Raw genomic sequence first — 22,539 nt, 5'->3', positions numbered from 1 at the left:
CTGGTACATTGTATTGAGTATGAGCTTCTAAACATGAATGCTGAATTTGGTAGTTTTTTTATACTTACTGGTGGGCCAATTAGTTCAGGAAGTTCAGCAATATTCTTCATTCCATCAGTGCCATTGAGAATTGCCTGAGAAAGAAAAACAAAATGGATGAGGATATGCTGTATTTTTCTCTTTTGTTTGCTAATAAGAATAATGACTAATGTTTATATTGTGCTTTATGGTTTGCAAAGCCCTTTACAGAGATCATTTTTTTTTTTTTTGCAGGGCAATGAGGGTTAAGTGACTTGCCCAGAGTCATACAGCTAGTAAGTGTCAAGTAGTGTCTGAGATCAGATTTGAACTTAGGTCCTCTTGAAACCAGGGCCAGTGCTTTATCCACTGCACCACCTACCTTCCCCCTACATCGATTATCTTTCTGTCTTACCTTGCAACAACACTATGAGGTATATACTATTGTTATTTTTGTGTGTGTGTGTGAGGCAATTGGGGTTAAGTGACTTGCCCAAGGTCACACAGCTTGTAAGTGCCAAGTGTCTGAGGCCGGATTTGAACTCAGGTCCTCTTGACTCCAGGGCCAATGCTCTATCCACTGTACCACCTAGCTGCCTCTGGTGTATACTATTATTATCCACATTTTACAGGTAAGGAAACTGGGGCCCAGAGAAGTTAGGTGACTTATTCAGGATCCTAGAGCTAAATGCTCAAAGCAAGATTCAAACTAAGCTCTTCCTGACTTCAAGTCTAGAATTCTATCCAGCATGCCATCTAGCTACCTCTTTTTTGTTTTGTGTGTGACATTATTTTAATTAAATCCAATTTTATAAAAAATACAGGCTTTCTATAATAAGTCACTGCCAATTCATTGATGCCACTTGATTATTTTAAACAACTCAGATATTCCATTTTTATAATTTTGTTCTTATCAAATTTTAATCCACTTTTACTTAATTACATCTAAGTCATGCTTTGTGCAAACAACAAATCCTATGAAGTGGACTCATTATTTGAATTCTTTCCATCTGAAATTATAATCATATGTAAAATATGATAATTGGTTCGGCCCAATGGAAATTGATAATACATTTTTTTAAATATTTTTTTTTTTTTGGTGAGGCAATTGGAGTTAAGTGACTTTCCCAGGATCAAACAGCTAGTAAGTGTTAAGTGGCTGAGGCTGTATTTGAACTCAGGTCCTCCTGAATCCAGGGCCGGTGCTCTATACACTGCGCCACCCACCTGCCCCTAAACTAAGTTTTTATGTATTTATTAATGTAACCTAATAGTAAAAGATAAGAAAACTTTCTGATTCAAGTTTATTACAAAGGAATATAGTATTTATAGGAAACAGTTTTTTAAATTAAAAAATTTTTTAAACTGACTATCATACCTAAAGATAAACCTACACTGAGAATAAGATGAAAGCATCATTATTGTAATTTAAAATACTTTTTTTTGGGGGGTGAGGCAATTGGGGTTAAGGGACTTGCCTAGGGTCACACAGCTAGTAAGTGTTGTGTCTGAGGCTGGATTTGAACTCAGGTCCTCCTGACTCCAGGGCCAGTGCTCTATCCACTGTGCCACCTAGCTGCCCCCAATGTACCCAGATCTGAAAGCACCCACTTCTTTTTTTTTCCTCCTTTTTCTTTTTGTGGGCAATGAGGGTTAAGTGACTTGCCCAGGGTCACAAAGCTAGTATGTGTCAAGTGTCTGAGGTTGGATTTGAACTCCTGAATCTCCTGAATTCAGGGCCGGTGCTTTATCCACTGCGCCACCTAGCTGCCCCTAATTTAAAATACTTTAACAGCATAAGCTGAACTGTCCTCTCTTTTTTAAAATGTTCATATTCACTGGTAGGCACAAAGAGCTTTATTCACATCTTGGTGAATTTACATTCTCACATTTTGCAGATGAGGAAACTGAGGCAAGCAGAGGTTAAGTGACTTGCTCAGTATTGTACACCTAGTAAGTATCCGAGGCTTGATTTGCAGTTAAGTCTTCCAGGCCCACTGTGCCATCCGGAATGTTAATTTTAACATTATGAAATTGAACTCATTCTTTAAAAAGTGATTGAACCAATCAGCACTTGCAGTAACAGTTTCTTCACTATCCATTTCACTTCAATTCTCTTTCACTGCTTTAAATAAATTTGATGCTTTTGTCTGAATGGCAAAAATGGTTTTTTTGTTTCACTTGTGTGTTATATGCTATTCTATACCATAGATTTAGGCATTTTGACATCTCGTTCTATTTAGAGTTACTATGACATGAATTTATGCTGTTCAAAACAATATATTTTTGCTCTAATGTAATAAAGAGCCTCTTCTTTTCTGTACAATTGCAATGTATCCATGTGAAATATTTTTCTCTTTGCCTGTTTTATTAAGGGTTCTTAAATTAACACGATTGTTGGTAATATGGTACGCAGCAACACATCCTATTCACACAAAATGTTAGACAAGTGCAGATTGATGTTAGATGTTAAGCATGTTAAAACCCTCAATAACTCAAACATGTCACATTAACCAAATTTTGGCTTGCATTAAATGTGACCTGGCATCATCTTCTAATTCACACTAAATCAAATTTTGCCTTATTCAAAATTGCATTAATCTCATCCTAGCTATATTTTGTTTTTGTCTGTTTCATCTCTCCCATGACAACTCAATTCTTATTCCTTTAATATTCATCATTAGCTTAGAAATTTAATTTAATGTCATAAGGTGGAAAACACTGTAAAGCATAAGGTGAAATATATGGATATAGATGCATATGGGATTATTTATAATTGTATCTATTCAAGTTCTTCCACTTTGCCTACTTGTTGGCACAACATTTGGTCATTCAGAATTATTGAGTAAACTACTTCGTCCATTCCTACTTCATGTCATTTTTCCAATTTATGACTTTATACTCTGGTAGAGGATAGAGAGCCAGATTCAAAGTCAAGAAGACTGAGGTTCAAATTCTGTCTCTAACATATACTGACATATAACATATACTGATCCTGGGTAAGTCACATAACCTCTAAATGCTACAGGGCAATTTCTAAAAGCATAAGTTGCTAAGCAGAGACTGATGATATGTATTGGTAGGAGATACTTCCTAACTGTCTGGTCCAACTCATATCTTAGAGATGTTCTGTGAATAGTTTAAAATTTGATTCTGAAACAACATGCTCAATTCTCTCCTTAATATTCATCCATTCATTCCTTTATTAAATAGACATTTGTTAAGTATGTATTATGTGCAAGTCACTGTGATGGGTATAGATCTCTTTGTCCCATTTCTCCATTCTCTCTTGGAAATTTTGATGTTTGCGAGCTCACTTGTAAGAGAACTGTTCCCACCAGAGATGTCACTTAGGTTTTAGTGAATCAAAGAGATTATCTCAGGGTTTATGCTTTGTGGGCCTTTGTACCTGGTAGCTTAGCAATGACACTGAGAGGTAGTTGTTGGAAGAGAAGTTGGTGATTTATTACTCCAACAGACCAGAGAGTCATATTCATGTTGTCATACCCATAATTCCCATTGCTACCTATGGTTTCCCTTCTTTGCTTCCATAATACCCCTTCAGCTGCCCCTGATGTACACAAAACCCTTTTATTTTTATATGTCCTCCCCTTTACTCCTTTTCTTCCTTCCTTCCTTCCTTCCTTTCTTTCTTTCTTTCTTTCTTTCTTTCTTTCTTTCTTTCTTTCTTTCTTTCTTTCTTTCTTTCTTTCTTTCTTTCTTTCTTTCTTTCTTTCTTCCTTTCTTTCTTCCTTTCTTTCTCTTTCTCTCTCTCTTTCTGTTTTTTTTTTCTTTGCAGGGCAATGAGAGTTAAGTGACTTGCCCAGGGTCACACAGCTAGTAAGTGTCAAATGTCTGAGGCAGGATTTGAACTCAGGTCCTCCTGAATCCAGGGCTGGTGCTGTATCTGCTGCTCCACTTAGCTGCTCCTTCTTTTGTAAGACTGCCCTTTTGGTTGCTCATCTTAATTTCATTTTACCTGGATAAAAATGGTCTGTAATTTTTCTGGACTTTATACCTCCCCCACATGGCCCTAGAACCCACAGCTTTTTAGTGATAGTTTGGTTTTCCTTGACCTGGTAGTATAAGGACAGCTAGCACTGAAGCCCAGCTTTTGATCCAATTAAAAATTAAATTGAACGAACATTAATTAAGCAATTTACAATGTGAAGGATGCTGCTGATAATGCATGCTAAAGATGACAAAAAGATACATTTATTATTATTATTTGCTACATTAGGGGAAAGAGGAACATCTAGTCTATTTTGTGTCATGAATCTTGTCATTGTCTGGGGAAGCCTATGGGCCCCTTCTTAGAATCATGTGCGTAAAATGAAATCCTTAGTATTACAAAGGAAAACAAATTGTGAAAATAAAGATGTAATTTTCCCCCATTTAAGTTCATGGACCCTTTCCCTGTCTTCCTCAAAATCTATCCATGCATCCATGGACTCCAGGTTAAGAACCCCTGAGAGAAGAAAGGAAGATAACAATGGAGGGAAGGCAGAAGTATGTCTTCCCTTTTTCTGATTGCTCTGAATGGTGAAAGTGCTTATAGGGGAGTATTACATTTTATTAAAGATGAGTTGACAGCATTATGGTTCAGTGAAGGGCAGCTTATAGCGTCATCTGTATGATGCTGTTCAGCTCCCTTTCTGTCCCTTTCCTTTATTGTGCTCACCTTCTGCTACTTTTCACCTAAGCTTCACATCGTCTACACTGTTATCTCCTCCCTTCTCTCAAGGGTTTTTCTAGCCTGGTCACAGAATCCAACTTGCCAGAAGATCCAAAGCTCAAGGATGGAAATAGATGGCCTAGGTGTGGTTTTGTTTTTCTCCTTTCTGCCACCCCATCACTGCAGAAAGAGTGAAGGGAAGTGGGAGGAAGAGAAATACATGTGTGTTCATTTTTTAAAAATTAATTTTAAAGAATAGGCAAAAAGATACTGAAAAACAGATGGCTTCAGAATGTCTTCTTGCCAAAGGTAGGAAGCCCATGCTCAATGAATACTTAATCAATGAATGAATCAAAATTTTTTTTTTAACCTTTGCTTACTTCTGCTTGTATTAAATGAAGAAAAATAATCATGTGAAGAGTGTGATATACTCACACTGGTTACAGCAACTGTCTTTCCTGGTGGTCCTGGGGGTCCTGGGGGTCCTGGCGGCCCAATTAAACTATCTCCATCATGTCCCTTTTCACCCTGGTTCCCCAAAAAAGCATGTCAGAGAAAATAGTCACTGAAGTCATATTTGTATAATGTAAATCAAAATGATGGCCAGAATTAAATCTGACCACTTTGGGACCTGTGAACTTACCTTAGGCCCTTGTTCCCCTTTTTCTCCTTTTGGACCCTGTAGAAAATGAAAAATTAATTTATTGAAAGCTTCTCTGAGACCTATTATTCTTTCTTCCTCTAACTCTCCATTTCAGGACCTTATTACCTTTCTTCTGGACTATTGGAATGTCATTCAAACATCTAATATGAGATCTCCTCTTTACAATCCATTCTACCCACACCAGCCAAAATAATCTTCCTAATTCATGTATCTACCCAGTTCCCTCCCCTGCTCAAAAACCTTCAATGATTCCCCATTACCTATAGGACAAATATAAACTCCTTAAGACTGATGTTTAAGGTTCCCTCAATTTACATGAAGTTTACTTTTCCAGATGTATTTCATACCTCTGTCCTTCATGCTATCTACACTCCAGCCAAATTAGTTTGCTGATCTTGTCTTGTCCTCTCCCACTTCCATTAGACAATTTGCGTGACCTTATTCACACTATAAGTAACATAGCAAATCTAGATGACAGTTTTTCCTAGATTTTGGCTTCTACTTTGAGTGGGAGGCTAGATTAGACAATATCTTCTAGCTCTAAGATTCCATGATTCAAATTCTATAGTTCCACAACCATAATTCAACCTATCATCTCTTCTCCCAAACTAGGTCCCCTCTACCCAAAGTGTGCCAGAGCTGGCAAGAACCAATGTTCAGTGTGAGCATTTACATCTAAGAAATCATCAGAGTAAAAATAAGGGCTTTATTAATTAATTGGTTGTCTAATCTTAAGAAAGTGATGGAGAAAATGTTAATAATGAAATTTAAACTTGGAAGCATGTTACATATACCACACCCCAGTCCCAGTGAGCTGGTTGTTAAATATCATCAAGACACACCCCTATCTCCACCTTTCTGATTTCCATTAATAACCATATCATTCTCCAAATTCTGCCTACTCCAAACTTCAGATTCATCTTTGATTATTGCTTATCCTGTTGATTTTTTTTGCTTTTGTCAGTATCTTCCTTTCTTTGTTCTTTCTTTGCCAGAATTTAGCAGTGTGCTTTGCCCATAGCAGGTCCTTTATAAATGCCTAATGATTTGACTTGACTTGTAATGTCTCTAATATTTTTTACTTTCCATTCCCAGTTATCACCCCATTATAGGTCTTCATAGCCTTATTCCTAAATTATTGCAATATTATTCAAACTAATCTCTCTTCTCAATTCTTTTCCTCTCTAATCAATATAAACATTGATCTAGATAAATCTTTCCTTAACAATAATTTCATCATGTCTATCTTTTATTAATAAAAAAATCTAATGTTTTTCTATTGCCTCCATTGAATCAAAATACAGGATTTTGTATCTGAACCCAATATAGCTCATTTTAATAGTTTTGTCTCTTTGATGTGCTATAGAAATCTTTTAGAAATTAGATATTCAAGACTATCTATAACATAGCCCCACTCTATCATCCAATAGTTCCCAACATGGGCACTCATCTCTGGCTAACGTTGTTTACTTGCATTCACACAGATATGCTGTTCTCATCTCTGTCCCTTTGTTCATGGTATTCTCTTGTGTCTTCCCTTTTTATCTGTCTCTATCCCACCCCATACTCCAACTCTGATCTCCAGTCCTAGTTTGTTTCATGGAATTCTGTCTGACCACTCCAGCCCATAGTGATTTCTCAACTTGAAATATACAATTTCAAAAAAACATTTTGCAGATGATTCAAAGATGAGAGGAATAGATGATATGGTTGATGACAGAGTTAATAGTAGTAATATACATTTTATAGTACCTTAATATTTACAAAGCTCCAGGAAATGACAGACAGGAATAAAATATAATAAGGGGTAAACTAAAACAATATTATATTGTGGTTCAAGAAATCAATTGTAAGATAGAGGAGACCTGACTTAACATTAGTTCTTTTTGGAGAACTTTAGGGATGTGATAAATTCTACTTTTCTTCTAGCTTTAGGTATTACTTGTGCTGAAGAACTGTGATACTGAGAACCAGTCTAGTCTTCAACCTCCAGTGACTGGACTAGTTAGAGACCTGCCTCTTAATCTCTCCAGTCCCAGTCAGTAGCTTCCTGTCAAAACATCAGATAGAGAGCCCACTGACTCAAAAGTCACTGTCCATTGTTGGATAGCTTTAGTTGCCATAAACATCTTCCATATTTGTTTTTATTGGACCTGTGATGTCATCAGTATAGGGAATTCCTAGTTAGAGACTTCCCTTACCAATGGAAGTCACAGTTTCCTCTCTTCAACTCACATCCCCTCATTCTGAGGCACTGAGAGGTTAAGTGAATTTCTCTAGGGTCACGCAGCCAGTATATGTCAGATGAGGGACTTAAACCCAGGTCTTGCTGACCCTATTGCCGGCTACATCTCTCCTTTTTTCTTTCCTTTTAAAATTTTTTTCTTTATTTATTTTTAATTTATGGAATAAAAGGAGCATTTCCATAACATGAAACAACAAATCTTTTAGTTATATATTAAAGTTATTATATAAATTAATTTTTTTTCTTTTATTAGAATGAAGCCTATAACTTGCATCCTGTGGTTCTAGTTTGACTCTTTGCAACCACAGATGGGATATCTTATTTCCCTTCTACATGACAGCTCTTTAAACATTTGAAAACATGGACTATGTTCTTCTAAAGCTTTCTCTTTTTCAGGCTAAACAGTAACTGATCCCTCAGAGTTCAGGACCTAGCCAGGAGTGAGATGCATGTATGTACCACACTGAAAAGCAAAGGACTAGTCAGTAGATAATGTCGGGGCAGTGATTCTTGGGAAGGCTGGTTGGTGGAGAATTTTCATATACGGCAGAGTCCTAGAATAACTACTCTTGAAGGGAATTTCCCTAAGGTAAGGTAATGTAGGAGCTAGTCAAAATGACCAGCAAAGGACCTGGAACTTCTTATTGGGATTTTAAGGAAATGGCTGTCTCTTATCCTATGGCTATTCCACTAAATTGCCTCAGTGTTTATGCTGGGGATGATTAACTGTTTATAAACTCTTCCAGACACACACACTAAATTCTTAACCACTTGACCACAGTTTTGTTATCTCAGCTGAATTCAGACTACAGCCAAATCTTGAGATTAGTTTCTTAGTTCAGAAGCCATAGTACCTGACTACAGGATCCCTTCTTAGGTCATCTCTTCTGTGTGGCTTGAAGTGAGGAATCCCAGATGAGAAAGAGAAAAAAGAAAGAAAGAGAGAAAGCCTGCCTGTATCAGGACTCAGGAAAATGATTGGGTCTGGGCTCAAGAGAGTTTGATCTGAAGGGCATCAATCCAGGTCAATTCTCCAGGGTCACTTAAAACAAGCACTTAAATTTTACTAGCTCATGTCTGCTTTTCAGGAGACAAATACATCATAGATACTTTCTTAAGCAGCCCAGACCATGAGCTTGGGAGCCATTTCTGGAACTAAAGGGTCAGATCAAATGACAGGGTTGTTTAATTAACATTTATGAGCTGGGGATGTTTATAAGCAATTCCTGGTAGTTTTTTCCCCAAATTAGAAAACAGCTTGGTGATGATAGCATTATCAGGAAAGCAACTGACCGATGTTGTTGTGTGTATATACGGATCTGAGTTTCTTGATGGCCCACAGGTCATATGTACTGTTTTCATGGTTTTCCCCCGGGGGAAAGAAGGGATGACAATAACTAATAAACTCTGCTTTGTGGTTTATCATGAAAATTTGCTTTATGGAGCTTATAAATCCCTCCTGACAGTTAACAGTACCTACATCCTTATATTCTGCACTGTCATTCTTCCCCCAGTAATATTTAACAACCTCAATAAAAGGGCAAGTATATTAAATATGAGAGTAAACTCTGGGAAAATAGAAACCAAACACAGAAGCACCTTGGTTCAGAGTAGGGTTTTCACCTTGAAAAACACTTCATTTAATTCCTACACACAGAGCTGTATTTTTTTTTGGCTACAGTACATTTTGGACAATCTACCCATCATAAATTAGATGGTACCTTTCATTTAGGACTTCTAAATTCTATCGATTCTTATCCCATTAATAATTATGAAGTAGTAGTAGTAGGCATTATGGGAATTACACAGATGGGAAAGTAGAAGCATAAAGTAGGCAAGTTATTTACAATAACGTGAATTATGGAAAAAGCCAAGGCTTCTCCCTTCCCTCCATTTTCCCTCCTCTCCCCAGCTTCCTGAATCCAATTCTCAAGTACTATGCACAAAGATCCTATTTCTGAAGAGATCAGATCACTTAGAATTCTGATTTTAAAAATAAACTTACATTTGCTGCTGTTGGTCCTGAAGTTTTTGGTTCACTCAACAATCTAATGCTTCCAGAGCCTTCTATATCCTAGGAAAAGAGAATGATATCTAATCAAACAATGAAAAATACTTATTGATTATGCCTACAGTTTTTTCAATATTGTCTTGCTTGGGAAACTAAACAGTGACAGAGACCAGTTCTGGTGACCAGCACTGGGTTATAGAGAGCATATGGCATAGTAGATAGAGAGCAGGCCTTAGGCCCAGGAAGACCTGGGTTTAAATTCTCCGACACACACTGGCTATGGGACCCTGGGTAAGTTACTTAACCTTTCAGTGCTCTAGGTAATATCTGAGGGTAGGTATTTCTGGGTATTTTTCAAGATGCAGATCTGTGGGAAGTTGCTCAGGGATACTGTGTGTTATGTCTGTTACCCTTCCCTCTCATACGTTGTATGTGCTATGGATATGTGTAGTACTTTCCTTGTAGCTGGGGGGTCAGCTGATAGCACAAGCAAGTCTGTGACTTTGAGGTTTCATGTCCTATCATTTTGAGTTTGAAGAGCCTGTGGGGTAGATACCTGGTTGTAGATAGCTAATGAACAACTGAAAATGAAGAACTAGAGCTCAAGTAAGATATCAAGACTGGATATATAAATTTAGGAGTTATTTGCATAGGAGTAGTAGTCGAAAGGATAATAACTCATATTTATGTTGATTTTTGAGACCGAGTGTCATCTTTGGAAATATCATAGTTAATAGTAATAATGGCTAGTATTTTATCATTCTTTAAGATTTGTGGAGTGCTTTACAAGTGTTATCTCATTTTATCCTCAGAATAACCATGGGAGGAAGGTGTTAGTATTATCCCCATTTTTCAGATGAAGAAACTGAGGCAACTGAGCATAAATGACTTGCCTAAGGTCACAGAACTAGTAAGTGAGACTTAAGCTGGATTTGAATTCAATTCTTTCTCACTCTGGGTCCAGTTCTCTACCCACTGCACTACCAAGTTACCTTCTAAGTGTTTTGAAATGTGTGTTTACGTGTGTGTGACTTGTTTGTCATCTTTTATATTAAGTCAAGAGAATTAGAAGATAGATCACATCGAGAACATTGGATGGTCCTTCTTTGGAGGATATATGGGGAAGAGGGGAACATGTAGATAAGAATTACTCAGAATGAGTAGGCATGAATGGGTTGTGATATCCATCATAGGGGAGACTTTCCACATTGATGACATCTCAGTGTACCAAGTATTGAAGTTGTCTTTGGGATGTCTAAAAGATGAAGGTATCCATGCAACTCTAAAGATAGGAAATGAGCAGAGCTGTAGAGTAGGAATAGATGCACTGATTGCTCCAGATGAGGAACTGGAATGACCTCTCTCATTCCAAATAAACCACCGGATCAAACCTTTCTACCAAGGAGAAAAAAATCATAGTTTTCCATTTAATTACCTCTTAGCTAGTTAGCAAAGTGGATAGAGTTTTGGAGTTGGAGTCATGAAGGTTGGAATTCAAGTCCTTCAGACACTTATTAGTTGTGTAAACCTGGGTAAGTCATTTAAATTCTCCCAACCTCAGTTTCCATATCTGTAAATTGGGGGTAATAATAGTAATAATAATAATAGGGTTGTTGTGAGGAGCTAATGAGACAATATGTGTTAAACCATTCACAAACCTTAAATAACTATGTAAATGCTAACTGGTATTATGAATGAAAAAGACAACTGAGTGATCCTTTGTTTAAATCTAGAAAAAACAGAAGTATGTGGATAAGGCTATTTTTCTAGCTTCTCCTTGCTTTCTCCTTCCAATCTCTTTCCTCTCCTTGACAATACAGGGACTATTTGGTTGTTGTTTGTGGTTGAGGTTAATTAGGTGGCATATACATTATAATAACAACAGCAAAAAATAACATCTTACAATAATATTCAAGTCAATTTAACATTCATTTATTAAGCATCTATTACACATGAGGCAGTACGCAATATACTAGGGGTACGAAGACGAAAATGGAATCCTAAGTTCCTAAAGAAACTTGGGGTTTTATTCCTACTTTGCAAAATACATTTCTTAAAACAATAACTCTGTGAGTTTGGTACTATGAATATCAATGTTCCCATTTTTAAAATGAGGAAACTGTTCAGTGAGGAGATGTTCAGTGATTTGCCCAAGATCAAGGGTAGTAAGTGTCAGAGGTAGGGCTTGAACCCAGATTTTTTTTATTCTGACTATCATTCTGTGGAGAAAAGTGTCCTGGACATCCCCTTCATGGCTCTGTCACTACCTAACCCTTCTACTCATATGTTTCTTGCACTATTTTGTCAGATTAAGGTGGAGTAAGGATATGGCTTAGTCTCATTCTCCCTTGACCTTAATCCAACCTGGAGGACAGTAGTATAAAAATTCTTGTCCACAGTACTCTGGATAGCAGTTATTAGTAACTGAGGACTCATCAGAATGGTACTGTAAATATCACATAGTAGCAGGCTAATGGATGGATGCCCAAGGAGGAAAGAAAGGAATTACTTCTCATTTCTGCATTATCCTTGCAGAAGAGGTATAAGGGAATTGCTATGGACTTACTGATGCTTCAAGGATTCTTGATTGTATTCATCTGTAACTTTCATCCCCTGATATGCATTAGAGCACCTAACTCTATGACTTAGTAGACAGTTTCATAAGTAGCTGTGTTAAAAAAAACCCCAAAACTTTATGACCTGGTAGATAACATAGTGACAAGTCTCTTTAACTTTAAAGAAGCTATTCCTCAGATGAAAGACATCCAATCCATTATCAGGAACACAGTAAAAGTTTTTCTAATTTGTACTACCTATTAGAGCTTTGTATTCAATTTGCATAGCCTTGGAGAAACCAGTCTACTTCCATGCCACAATGCACCATTGGAAGAAGACTTCAGTATTCTATTACATCGTATATAATTTAATTAAGGGTCCATCATTGTTGTCGTCGTCATCATCATCATCATAGCTAGCATTTATTGAAGTGTTTATGGTTTTGTAAAACTCTTTACATTTTATTTGATCCTCAGAACAACTCTGGGAGGTAGATGCAACTATTAGTTCCATTTTACAGATGACAAAATTGAGGCAGATAGAGGTTAAGTGACTTGCCCAGGGTCACATAGCTAGCAAAAGTATGAGGGAGGATTTGAACTCCAGTCTTCATGATTTTAAGTCCAATACTCTATCCCCTGTACTGCCATTGCCTTGAGCCACCTTAAGAGAACAAGGTGTTTATTCTTATAAGGTGAATAAACACTGCTTTTAAAGTAGTTTTTCATATCTCAAATAAACTAACCTACCCCACAGACAGAAACAATTTAGAAAGTGCTTTGTGTTTGTAATTGATATTCTATTTCAGTTTTAATCAAACTAGTTTCAGGAAAGACTGCAGTGACAAAAATCACAAATTCTTCGTTCCCAAAGATTACTTTCTCTATACATAATGGTAGCTAATTGGTGGCATAAATAGTTAGTTGACTGGCAGATTTTTAATCTGTAAATTAAGAAAACCTAACAGAATTTGAATAGCAGAATGTGTGCAATTAGTTACACAAAAAGAAATGTTACTGGGTACACATTTCATTCCATGTGAACACAGATGAATTGGAGCAGAGCCAGAGTCTTCCTACAGTCAGATCATGCCATAATCCATGGAGTAGAATAGGGGTTAGCTGTGGGGAGGGCCCAAAGGTAAAACTGAAGCTTATTTGGAGTTGGCTTCAGGCAACTGGCCTAATTCTATTAGTGGGTTTTGGGGACGTTATAGAATCTTGCATACTGTATGCGCTTAAACAAATACTTGTTGAATTAGCTGATACAGTCTTAAGATTATCACAAAATGATTAACCAGAACTTTGTTATGAAGGATGCAGCTATACTGGGAGTAAGACCTAAGGAAAATGAAATCCTACCTGAGTCAGTACTAGTACACCAGAAATGTGAAAGGAGAGTATGTGAAATCAGTTTTGTTTATTATATTTCAGCATTTATAATTAAAAAAAGAAAGATTACCTCAAATGTACGTATAATTAAAAAAGAAAGATTACCTCAAATCCAAGTCCCATTCCACAGCTGGCTCCAGGGGGTCCAGGAGGACCAGGGAGGCCAGGGGGGCCAGGCTCCCCAACAACCCCATCTTTTCCTGGGGGACCTGGTAATCCTCTTTTCCCAGAGTCACCCTGGAAGGCAAAGATTCATTACATTGAAAGGATCTCAGATCAGTCACTGAAACCATACAATATTTGCCCAGCTTGAAAATCATTCTTTGACTTAATTAAATTGATAAATTATCTGATAGCTATTTCCTAATTTTATAGAATACCTGAAATGTTTTTCCTATGTTCAATGGTAGATAAACTTTTATACTAAATTGAATACATATGTGGAAAAGATGACAAGGAAATTATAGAAATATTTCTGACAAATCTTCCATGTTTACTGTCTTCCTCTGACTTTTGTTTTCAATGCTTGGGATGTCTTTCTGTGCTACTGTACATGGATGGGTTGAAATTTGCATGGTTATAGGGAATTTTTGAATAATGATGTCACAGCTTCATTTGAATAATTGAACACATTACTTTTTGACATTCATGCTCATGAAACATATGCAATCATTTCCTGAACATATGAGAATTTTACAAAATATCAGATTTAGACTATAAAGATGTCTCTCTTTTACCTTTTCACCAATGGAGCCATTAGGACCTTTTTCACCCTGAAAAATAAAAGGAATTCCAATTAAGTCAATGCTAATAAAAGAATAAGTTGATATGAATCTTTAAGGATATACAACTAGCTTCCTACTCTATGAGAATCATCCACCTTTACAATATCCCTGAAAAAGAGTCATCCAATTTCAGATTCAACAATGGGGTGGGGGGGGAAGGGAAAGGAAACAATTATTTATTAAGCACTTTTATGTATGCTAGGTATTTATATTAAACACTTTATAAATTTTATCTTATCTGATCTTTACAATAACCTTGTGAAACAGGTACTGTAGCTACCTCCATTTTATAGTTGGAGAAGTTAAGGCAGACAGAAGTTAAGTGACTTGCCCAGGGTCACACAGTTAATATATATTTGAGACCACATCTAAACTCAGATCTTCCTGACTTCGTCATCAAGAAACTTGGGAAATTCAAGGTAATCCACCTAGCTGTTGTAGCATAGAGTGAAAAGAACACTGGATTGGGACCATGGACCATGATGAAGAGTGCTGGTCCTGGTGTTAGGAAGATTTGGATTCAAATCCTGACTGATGCTTACTAGTTTATAATCATAGGCAAGTCACAGTGTTTCTGAGCTTCAGTTTCTTCATCTGAAAATGGTGAATATCCCATAGAACTTATCTCACAGGGTTGTTGTAGGGCTCAAGGGAACTCATGTATGAAAAGAGATTTTTTTTCAAACCTTAAAGTGATATAGACATGTCAGACAATATTATTCAAGTTTCCTATTGTAAAATCACTGAATTTAATAGCAAGTCACATCTTTTTAGCACTTTATAGTTTATATAATACTTTTCTCAGAATAATCTTGTGAAGCAGTCAAGTACTATTTTCCATATTGCAGAGATGAGAAAACTGGGAGTTATGCAGATGAAAAGACTTGCTCAAGGTCACATTCTTAGAGAGTTGAGTATGCTTATTCTTTAAATTGACAACTCTTTTGTATTCACTTGTATGAGGAAAAATCTCTTCAGAAATCACTTAAGGCTACTTTTTAAATATCTAGGTACAAGGACAAAGATAGGACAAGAGATTTAATGCTGAAAGGGAATTTAGTGGTCATCTAGTCTAATTTGCTCATTCTATAGAAAAGACTGAGTTTCAGAGAGATGAAATGAGTTACCTAGGGGCAAGAAGTGGTGCCAGGAGAGAGGAGAGAGGGGAGATGATGGGAGAGGGGAAAGAGAGGACAGTGGGAAGAGAAAAGACAGAGGGGGAAAGGAGAGAAACAGAGAGATGGAGAGAGAGAGAGGAGGGAGGAGGAAGAGAGAGTGGGAAGAAAAAAGACAGAATGGGAAAGGAAAGAGAGAAACAGATAGGACGATGGAGAGAGAAGGAGAGAGAGAGGAGAAGGAAATAAGAGAGTGGGAAGAGAAAAGACAGAGGGGAAAGGAGAGAGAAACAGAGAAGTGGGGAAAGAGATGGAGAGAGAAAGATGGAGGGAGGGAGGGAGGGAGAGAGTGAAAGAGAGAGAGAGGAGAGAGGGGAGAGGAGAAAGAGAGAGAGGAGAAGAGAGAGAGAGAGAGAGAGAGAGGAGAGAGGAGAGAGAGAGGAGGAGGAGGAGGGGAGAGAGAGAGAGAGAGAGAGAGAGAGAGAGAGAGAGAGAGGAGAGAGGAGAGAGAGGAGGAGGAGGAGGAGGAGGAGGAGGAGAGAGAGAGAGAGAGAGAGAGAGAGAGAGAGAGAGAGAGAGAGAGAGAGAGTGGGAAGAGAAAAGACAGAGGGGAGAGGACCAGAGAGATGGAGAGAGGGATGGAGAGAAAGATGGAGAGAGAGAAGGGAGGGGAAAGAGAGAGTGGGAAGAGAAAAACAGAGGGGAAAGAAGGAGAGAGAAAGGAGAGAAACAGAGATGGAGAGAGACAGAGAAGAAAAAAGAGAGGAGAGAAGAAGGGGGAGAAGGGGAGAGAGGGAGAGAAAAAAGAGCGGGAGGGAAAGAAACAGAGAGAAAGGAAGGAGAGGGAGAGAGTGGGAGAGGAGTAGAGGGAAGAAATAATGTGTGCATTTGTGAGGTGGGAAGACAGCATTAAGCTCATATAAATGATATTTCTTTTACAAGATTTCTTTTGCAAGATATGGTAGCTATGTAGTTAGTTCTACAAAATCAGACAACTTTTTCTTTCTTCTTCTGAAAACTTTAATTTTCATGAAAAAAAAAGAGTTGATTTAACTTTTTAAAAAACCACATTCAGAACTTCCATATATAGGAAGCATGATAGTACCTCTCACAAGTGATCTCCATCTGCTCTGATATTCTATGGTGTTCTTTTGGTTTGTATTGCCTACACCTCTCACAGTTGCTGAGAAGGAGGCGTTTTGTAAACTTTAAAGCTTAGAGAAATATGAATTACTATATTTGTTATTACATGAAGGAACACTACAGGCAAGACTATTGCCAAATTCCCAAGATTTGGAAGCCTCCTTTGTTTTCTGTTTTATTTGTATCTACCCTTTGATCTTTTTTGTTTTTTGTTTTTGCAGGGCAATGGGGGTTAAGTGACTTGCCCAGGGTCACCCAGCTAGGAAGTGTCAAGTGTCTGAGGTCAGATTTGAACTCAGGTCCTCCTGAATCCAGGGCCGGTGCTTTATCCACTGCGCCACCTAGCTGCCCCTACCCTTTGATCTTGATCTTACCTTTTCTCCTTTCATTCCTGGGAGGCCAGCAGCTCCATTAAGCCCTGGATGACCATCGGGACCCTATTAAATCAGAACAACTTATGAGATCAAACCATCCCTTATAAAATAAGTGAATCATTTTGACCAGACCTAAAATAGGCATCGGAGATGAATTAGCCTGTCAAGGTATGTGATGTCTTCAAGGCTGTATTATAATGTTTTTGTTGTTGGTTGTTTTTTTGTTTTTTGGGTTTTTTTTGTGGGGCAATGATGGTTAAATGACTTGCCCAGGGCCACACAGCTAGTAAGTGACAAGTGTCTGAGGCTGGATTTGAACTCAGGTCCTTCTGAATCCAGAGCCAGTGCTTTATCTACTGTGCCACCTAGCTGCCCCCTGTATTATGTTTTACCAGTAGGAGGCTTAAACCTAGAATCATTAAATCACTGTAAGAGACTTTAGTAATGGTATAGTCCAACAGATGAAGGAACAGAGACCCAGAAAGGTTAAGAAATTTGTCCACGTTCACCTAGATAAGAAGTAGCTCAGTTGAGGTTCAAACCCAGGACCTTTAACTACAAACCTAATTCTTTTTCCACCATACCACATTGCTTTTTTCTACTCCGTTTTTATTTCCACAATAACATCAGCCCCACCTACAGTAGGTGGAGCGAATAGTTAAAAGGTTTTGGGGTTTTTATTGTGTGTGTATGTGACGCAATTGGGGTTAAGTGACTTGACTAGGGTCACACAGCTAGTTAAGTGTTAAGTGTCTGAGGCCAAATTTGAACTCAGGTCTTCCTGACTCCAGGGCTGGTGCTCTATCCACTGCACCACCTAGCTGCCCTGGCTAAAAGGTTTTAATGAAAAATATTGCTTTTTGTAACTTTGTGCAGCAGCAGAAAAACATGATTTGGAGGCAAATGTACAGTTTGTGAGATGGATAGTTCTCTATCCTGAAAACAGCTGATTCGACAGATCTCTTTGGGTACTGAGCAAAATGTGGGATCTTAGGAGAAAAACCTTAATGTTTAACCTTAACCGTTGGTGGGTTTTTTTTTTTTGCAGAATTCCCTTATATTTATTATTTAAAATAATAAACAATTTTTTAAAAATTTTGAGTTCCAAATTCTATCCTTCCTCCCCTTCCTTCCCTCCCCCCTCCCCAGGACGGCAAGCAATCACTTTAAGAAAATCACCAATTCCCTATAAAAATAGTTCTCACTTTGGGATCTGTCACACCTTTCTATCAGTTCTGGTTGTGACTCAAACTCAGGGGGCCCTTCTAGATGGGAAAATATAGTCAATAGAGTTTAGTTGTCTTAAGGCAGTTTAGTGTTTGGTTTTTATTTTTAAAACAAGTAAAAACAAATCTTGGGTTTGATGTGTGGATAACACACACACACACACACACACACACACACACACACACACACATAAATCACAGACTGCCCCCATTTTTCTCCCTTTCAGAAAATTTTGGATCTTTGTCATAAGTACTGTCAGCTCTCATCCTATCTGAAAATGGAATAATTTCTTACTGCTTTTCAACTCATTTCTGCTTCTTTTTTTTTTTTTTGGTTGTGTTGCAAAATAGCTTTGCTTCATAAAAAAAAAATCCAGTTGTAAAATACCAGCTCATTTGACTTCAGATGCCAGTATTCATTAAAACCCTGGTGTCACATGACATTAGTTCACTCAGAGCTAATTAATTAGTATCAGCCAGGGAAGAGGTAGTACCAGTATGTGTTGTTGGTATAAAAAAATGGATCATCAGTTCTAATTAAAAAGGGTCAAAGAGGAGGAGGTTATTTTAGAAGGTTAGAATGAGCTGAGAGCTGTACAGAACGTGGTTGCTCTAAAAAGTAAGAGAATCAGTATGGATAAACTTTAGAGATCCTACTAAGACAGTGTTTTGCCATATAAATAGGAAGGAACAATTGATATGATGGTTTACGCTAGGATTAACAATTTGAGAATTCAGAATAAGCTGGATAAACACCAAAGCCAAAGAGAAGAAAAAAAAATATGTGGAGAGACAAGTAAAATTTTGAAACTGGAATTTCAAGTTGTGGTATACGATTGTGATGGAAAATCCAATAAGAAGGATGGTTTCAGAAAAAAACACACCAGGAAGAGTTATATGAACGAATGCAAAGTGAAGTGAGAAGAACCAGAAGAACAGTGTACACAGTAGCAATATTGTAATGATGATCAACTGTGAAAAGACTTAGCTACTCTGGTCAATACAATGATCCAAGACAATTCTGAAGGACTCATGAAAAAAGTTGCTATTTACCTCCAGAGAGCAAACTCCTAACTGCAAATTGAAGTATGCTTTTTCATTCCCCTTATTTTTCTTTTCTTTTCTTTTTTTTTTTTTTTTGGTGAGGCAATTGGGGTTAAGTGACTTGCCCAGGGTCACACAGCTAGTAAGTGTCAAGTGTCTGAGGCTGGATTTGAACTCGGGTCCTCCTGAATCCAGGGCCGGTGCTCTATCCACTGTGCCACCTTCTTGCTTTTCTTTTTGCAACATGGGTACATTTTATATGATTTCTCATGTATAACTGATATCCTATGGTTTGCCTTCTCAATGGGTGGGGAAGGGGCTAGAGGCAGGGAATTTAGAACTCAGTTTTTTTCAAAGTATGTAAAAATCAATAAATAATAAAATTTTTAAAAATTAAACTGGAAGGGCAGCTAGTTGGCACAGTGGATAAAGCACCGGCTCTGGATTCAGGAGGACCTGAGTTCAAATCTGGTCTCAGACACTTGATACTAGCTGTGTGACCCTGGGCAAGTTACTTAACCCTCATTGCCCTGAAAAAAAAAAACCAACAAAACCTTTTTTGTTTTATTTTGTTTTTTTCAGGGCAATGAGGGTTAAGTGACTTGCCCAGGGTCACACAACTAGTAAGTGTCAAGTATCTGAGGTTGGCTTTGAACCCAGGTCCTCTCGAATCCAGGGCCAGTGCTTCATCCACTGTGCCATCTAGCTGGCCCCTACTTTATCCTTTTTACTCCAGTTCTTCCCATTTATTATAGGCAGTATTACACTTGTGAAGAAACAAATCCAATTCGTTGATCAATTAGCAATATTTGGAGTATTATAACAAGAGGGAAATGCCTATTTCTTTATGACTGCAAGCACTAACCCTGCAACTATTCATACTCATATTCTAAGAATTGGCCAATCTGAAAATTGGGATATGACAGTTGTATGCCTAGACAGGAAGTCACTCTGGATTGGCTAAGGGACCTTAGTCTAAAGATTGTATAACAGGGGAACATAAGAAAAAACAAAATGAAAGAAAGGCAATAAGAATGATCTAGGGGGCTAAACTGGTAATGAGGGAATTAATTCAAGGTACATGAAATCCTAGAATGTCAGAGCGTTTGGGAATCATCTCGTTGAACCCAAGGATACTGAAGCCAAGAAAAGAAGCTACTTTTGCAATGCTTTATAGCCAGTCAGTCAGGGACAGAACTAGAACCAGGCCAGAGTTCTTTCCAATCGTACCATATGGCTTGAAGAGCTCATCAATAAATTTAAAATGCTATATCAATTTGAATAACAAAGTAAATTAGAGAACAAGTAGAAAACTAGAAAGAGAGCAGCAAGCTGCCTTTGATCACCGCAGAAAAACTACATCCCAAAGTACTGAAAAAATTGGTGGTTGTAATCACTAGGCCAATATTAGTGATACCTGAGAAAGTATGAAGAATAGCAGATAATTATAAAAATGGACAAGAACAACTATCTCAATTTTCTAAAAATAGAAGAGAATGGAATCTGAAAATTATAGGCCAATTAATCCATTCCTGGAAAAATTATAGACCACAGTATTAAAGGGATAGTTAGGGAACATTTAGAAAAGGAAGCAGTTATCACAAAGATCCATCATATATTCATCAAGAAAAAGTCATTTCAAACCAACCATATTTCCCTTCGCTAATAGAGTTACTAAACTGGCAGATCCAGAACATGCTATAGTTATAATTGACCTGGATTTTATTATTGTGATTTTTATTTTTCTTATTCTGAGTTTGATAAATTTTAATAAACACACACATTTTCATACACAAAGAATGGGAAAAGAGGATTACATATATAATATATGCATCTCTATTACATATAGTTTATATCTTTAAAAAAGTATGTGATGAATCTGACAGTTTCTAAGATATCCTGCTTGTCTGTTTGTTCCTTAGAACTTCCTTCTGTTCTATGCATTATTAATGCTTAAATGATATTCTTTTCTTCTTAATTTTTTTTGCCATCATTAGCACTAATACTCTCCTCTCCTCCAATAAGTGTCCCACCCATCATAACAAATGAATATAGTCAAGGAAAAACACACACACACACACGCAACCTACACTTGACTATGTTTCATTCTGAACCTAGATCAACTAACTTCCTGTACAATGTTTTTTTCACTGACACTATAATCTACTCTATCCCTTATTTTCACTGGGCAAAGTAATCTAAAAATGGCTTAAGGTTCTGAATTAATTCAAAGAAATAATGTGTGATTTTTAATACTTACTGCAGGACCTGGTTCACCAGATGGTCCATCTTCTCCAGGTGAACCAGGGGGTCCTATATATAATGTAGATCCTGGTTCTCCTGGAAGACCTGGTGATCCTGGTGGCCCTGGCGGTCCAGGAGGGCCCTGAAAAAACAAACAAACCAGAACTGATATTAGAGAGTTGCTGTTTAGTCATTTCAGTCATGTCTGATTCTTTGTGACCCCATCTGGGATTTTCTTGGCAAAGATACTGGAGGGGTTTGCCATTTTCTTCTCCAATTCATTTTACAGATGAGGAACTAAGGCAAACAGGGTTAAGTGAATTGGTCAGGGTCACACATCTATTAAATGTCTGAGGCCCAATTTGAACTTAAGATTAGTCTTCCTGATTTTTTTTTTTGATGGGGCAATGAGGGTTAAGTGACTTGCCCAGGGTCACACAGCTAGTAAGTGTCAAGTGACTAAGGCCAGATTTGAACTCAGGTCCTCCTGAATCCAGGGGCAGTGCTTTATCTACTGTACCACATAGCTGCCCCAGTCTTCCTGATTCTAAGCTCAGTGCTTTATCCACCATATCCCCCAGCTGCTGCTTTTAGAGAATACTGAATAGTAAAAGAAAATCAATTAACCAAAGTGGTCAGGGAATGGGATGTTCTGGTTAATTACATTTTTACTCTCAAAAAGCCAGCATTTCTTTTTTTGTTTTAGCTATTGTAATTGAAAATCTTTCTAAATCTTTCTAAAATGTAATAGTCAACTTGCTTGCCTTAGGAAGTAAAGTAACACAGAAGGAATGCTGAAGTATTCCTTTCTTGGCTGTTGAGGGTTTGTAATGCTTCAGGGTCATCTTTATCTCATATAATTTTTTTTTTTTGCAGGGCAATGAGGGTTAAGTGACTTTTCCAGGGTCACACAGCTAGTAAGTGTCAAGTGTCTGAGAACAGATTTGAACTCAGATCCTCCTGAATCCAAGGTCAGTGCTTTATCCACTGCGCCACCTAGCTGCCCCCCAGGGTCATCTTTATGAGCATCATCTCAATGTGCAGAATT

At 37.6% G+C, this 22,539-nt stretch overlaps 1 protein-coding gene across 1 annotated transcript in view; it reads right to left on the bottom strand.

Annotated features, from left to right (window-relative positions):
• The window catches only part of COL15A1 (collagen type XV alpha 1 chain), a 223,946-nt gene that overhangs the window by 83,397 nt on the left and 118,010 nt on the right, over window positions 1–22,539 (bottom strand). Inside the window, exons 12-19 of the mRNA XM_043975517.1 lie at window positions 21,508–21,633; window positions 16,978–17,040; window positions 14,298–14,333; window positions 13,666–13,797; window positions 9,608–9,676; window positions 5,337–5,372; window positions 5,129–5,221; window positions 69–134 (exon numbers count right to left, since the gene is read on the bottom strand). Of these exons, the coding sequence (XP_043831452.1) occupies window positions 69–134; window positions 5,129–5,221; window positions 5,337–5,372; window positions 9,608–9,676; window positions 13,666–13,797; window positions 14,298–14,333; window positions 16,978–17,040; window positions 21,508–21,633 (621 nt within the window). The remainder of the gene's footprint in view (window positions 1–68; window positions 135–5,128; window positions 5,222–5,336; window positions 5,373–9,607; window positions 9,677–13,665; window positions 13,798–14,297; window positions 14,334–16,977; window positions 17,041–21,507; window positions 21,634–22,539) is intronic.

This window comes from Dromiciops gliroides, chromosome 1 (genome assembly GCF_019393635.1).
Source record: "Dromiciops gliroides isolate mDroGli1 chromosome 1, mDroGli1.pri, whole genome shotgun sequence".
Lineage (NCBI taxonomy): Eukaryota > Metazoa > Chordata > Mammalia > Microbiotheria > Microbiotheriidae > Dromiciops > Dromiciops gliroides.
Note: the sequence above shows the minus strand (reverse complement) of the source record. Positions and strands in the feature narration are given on the sequence as shown.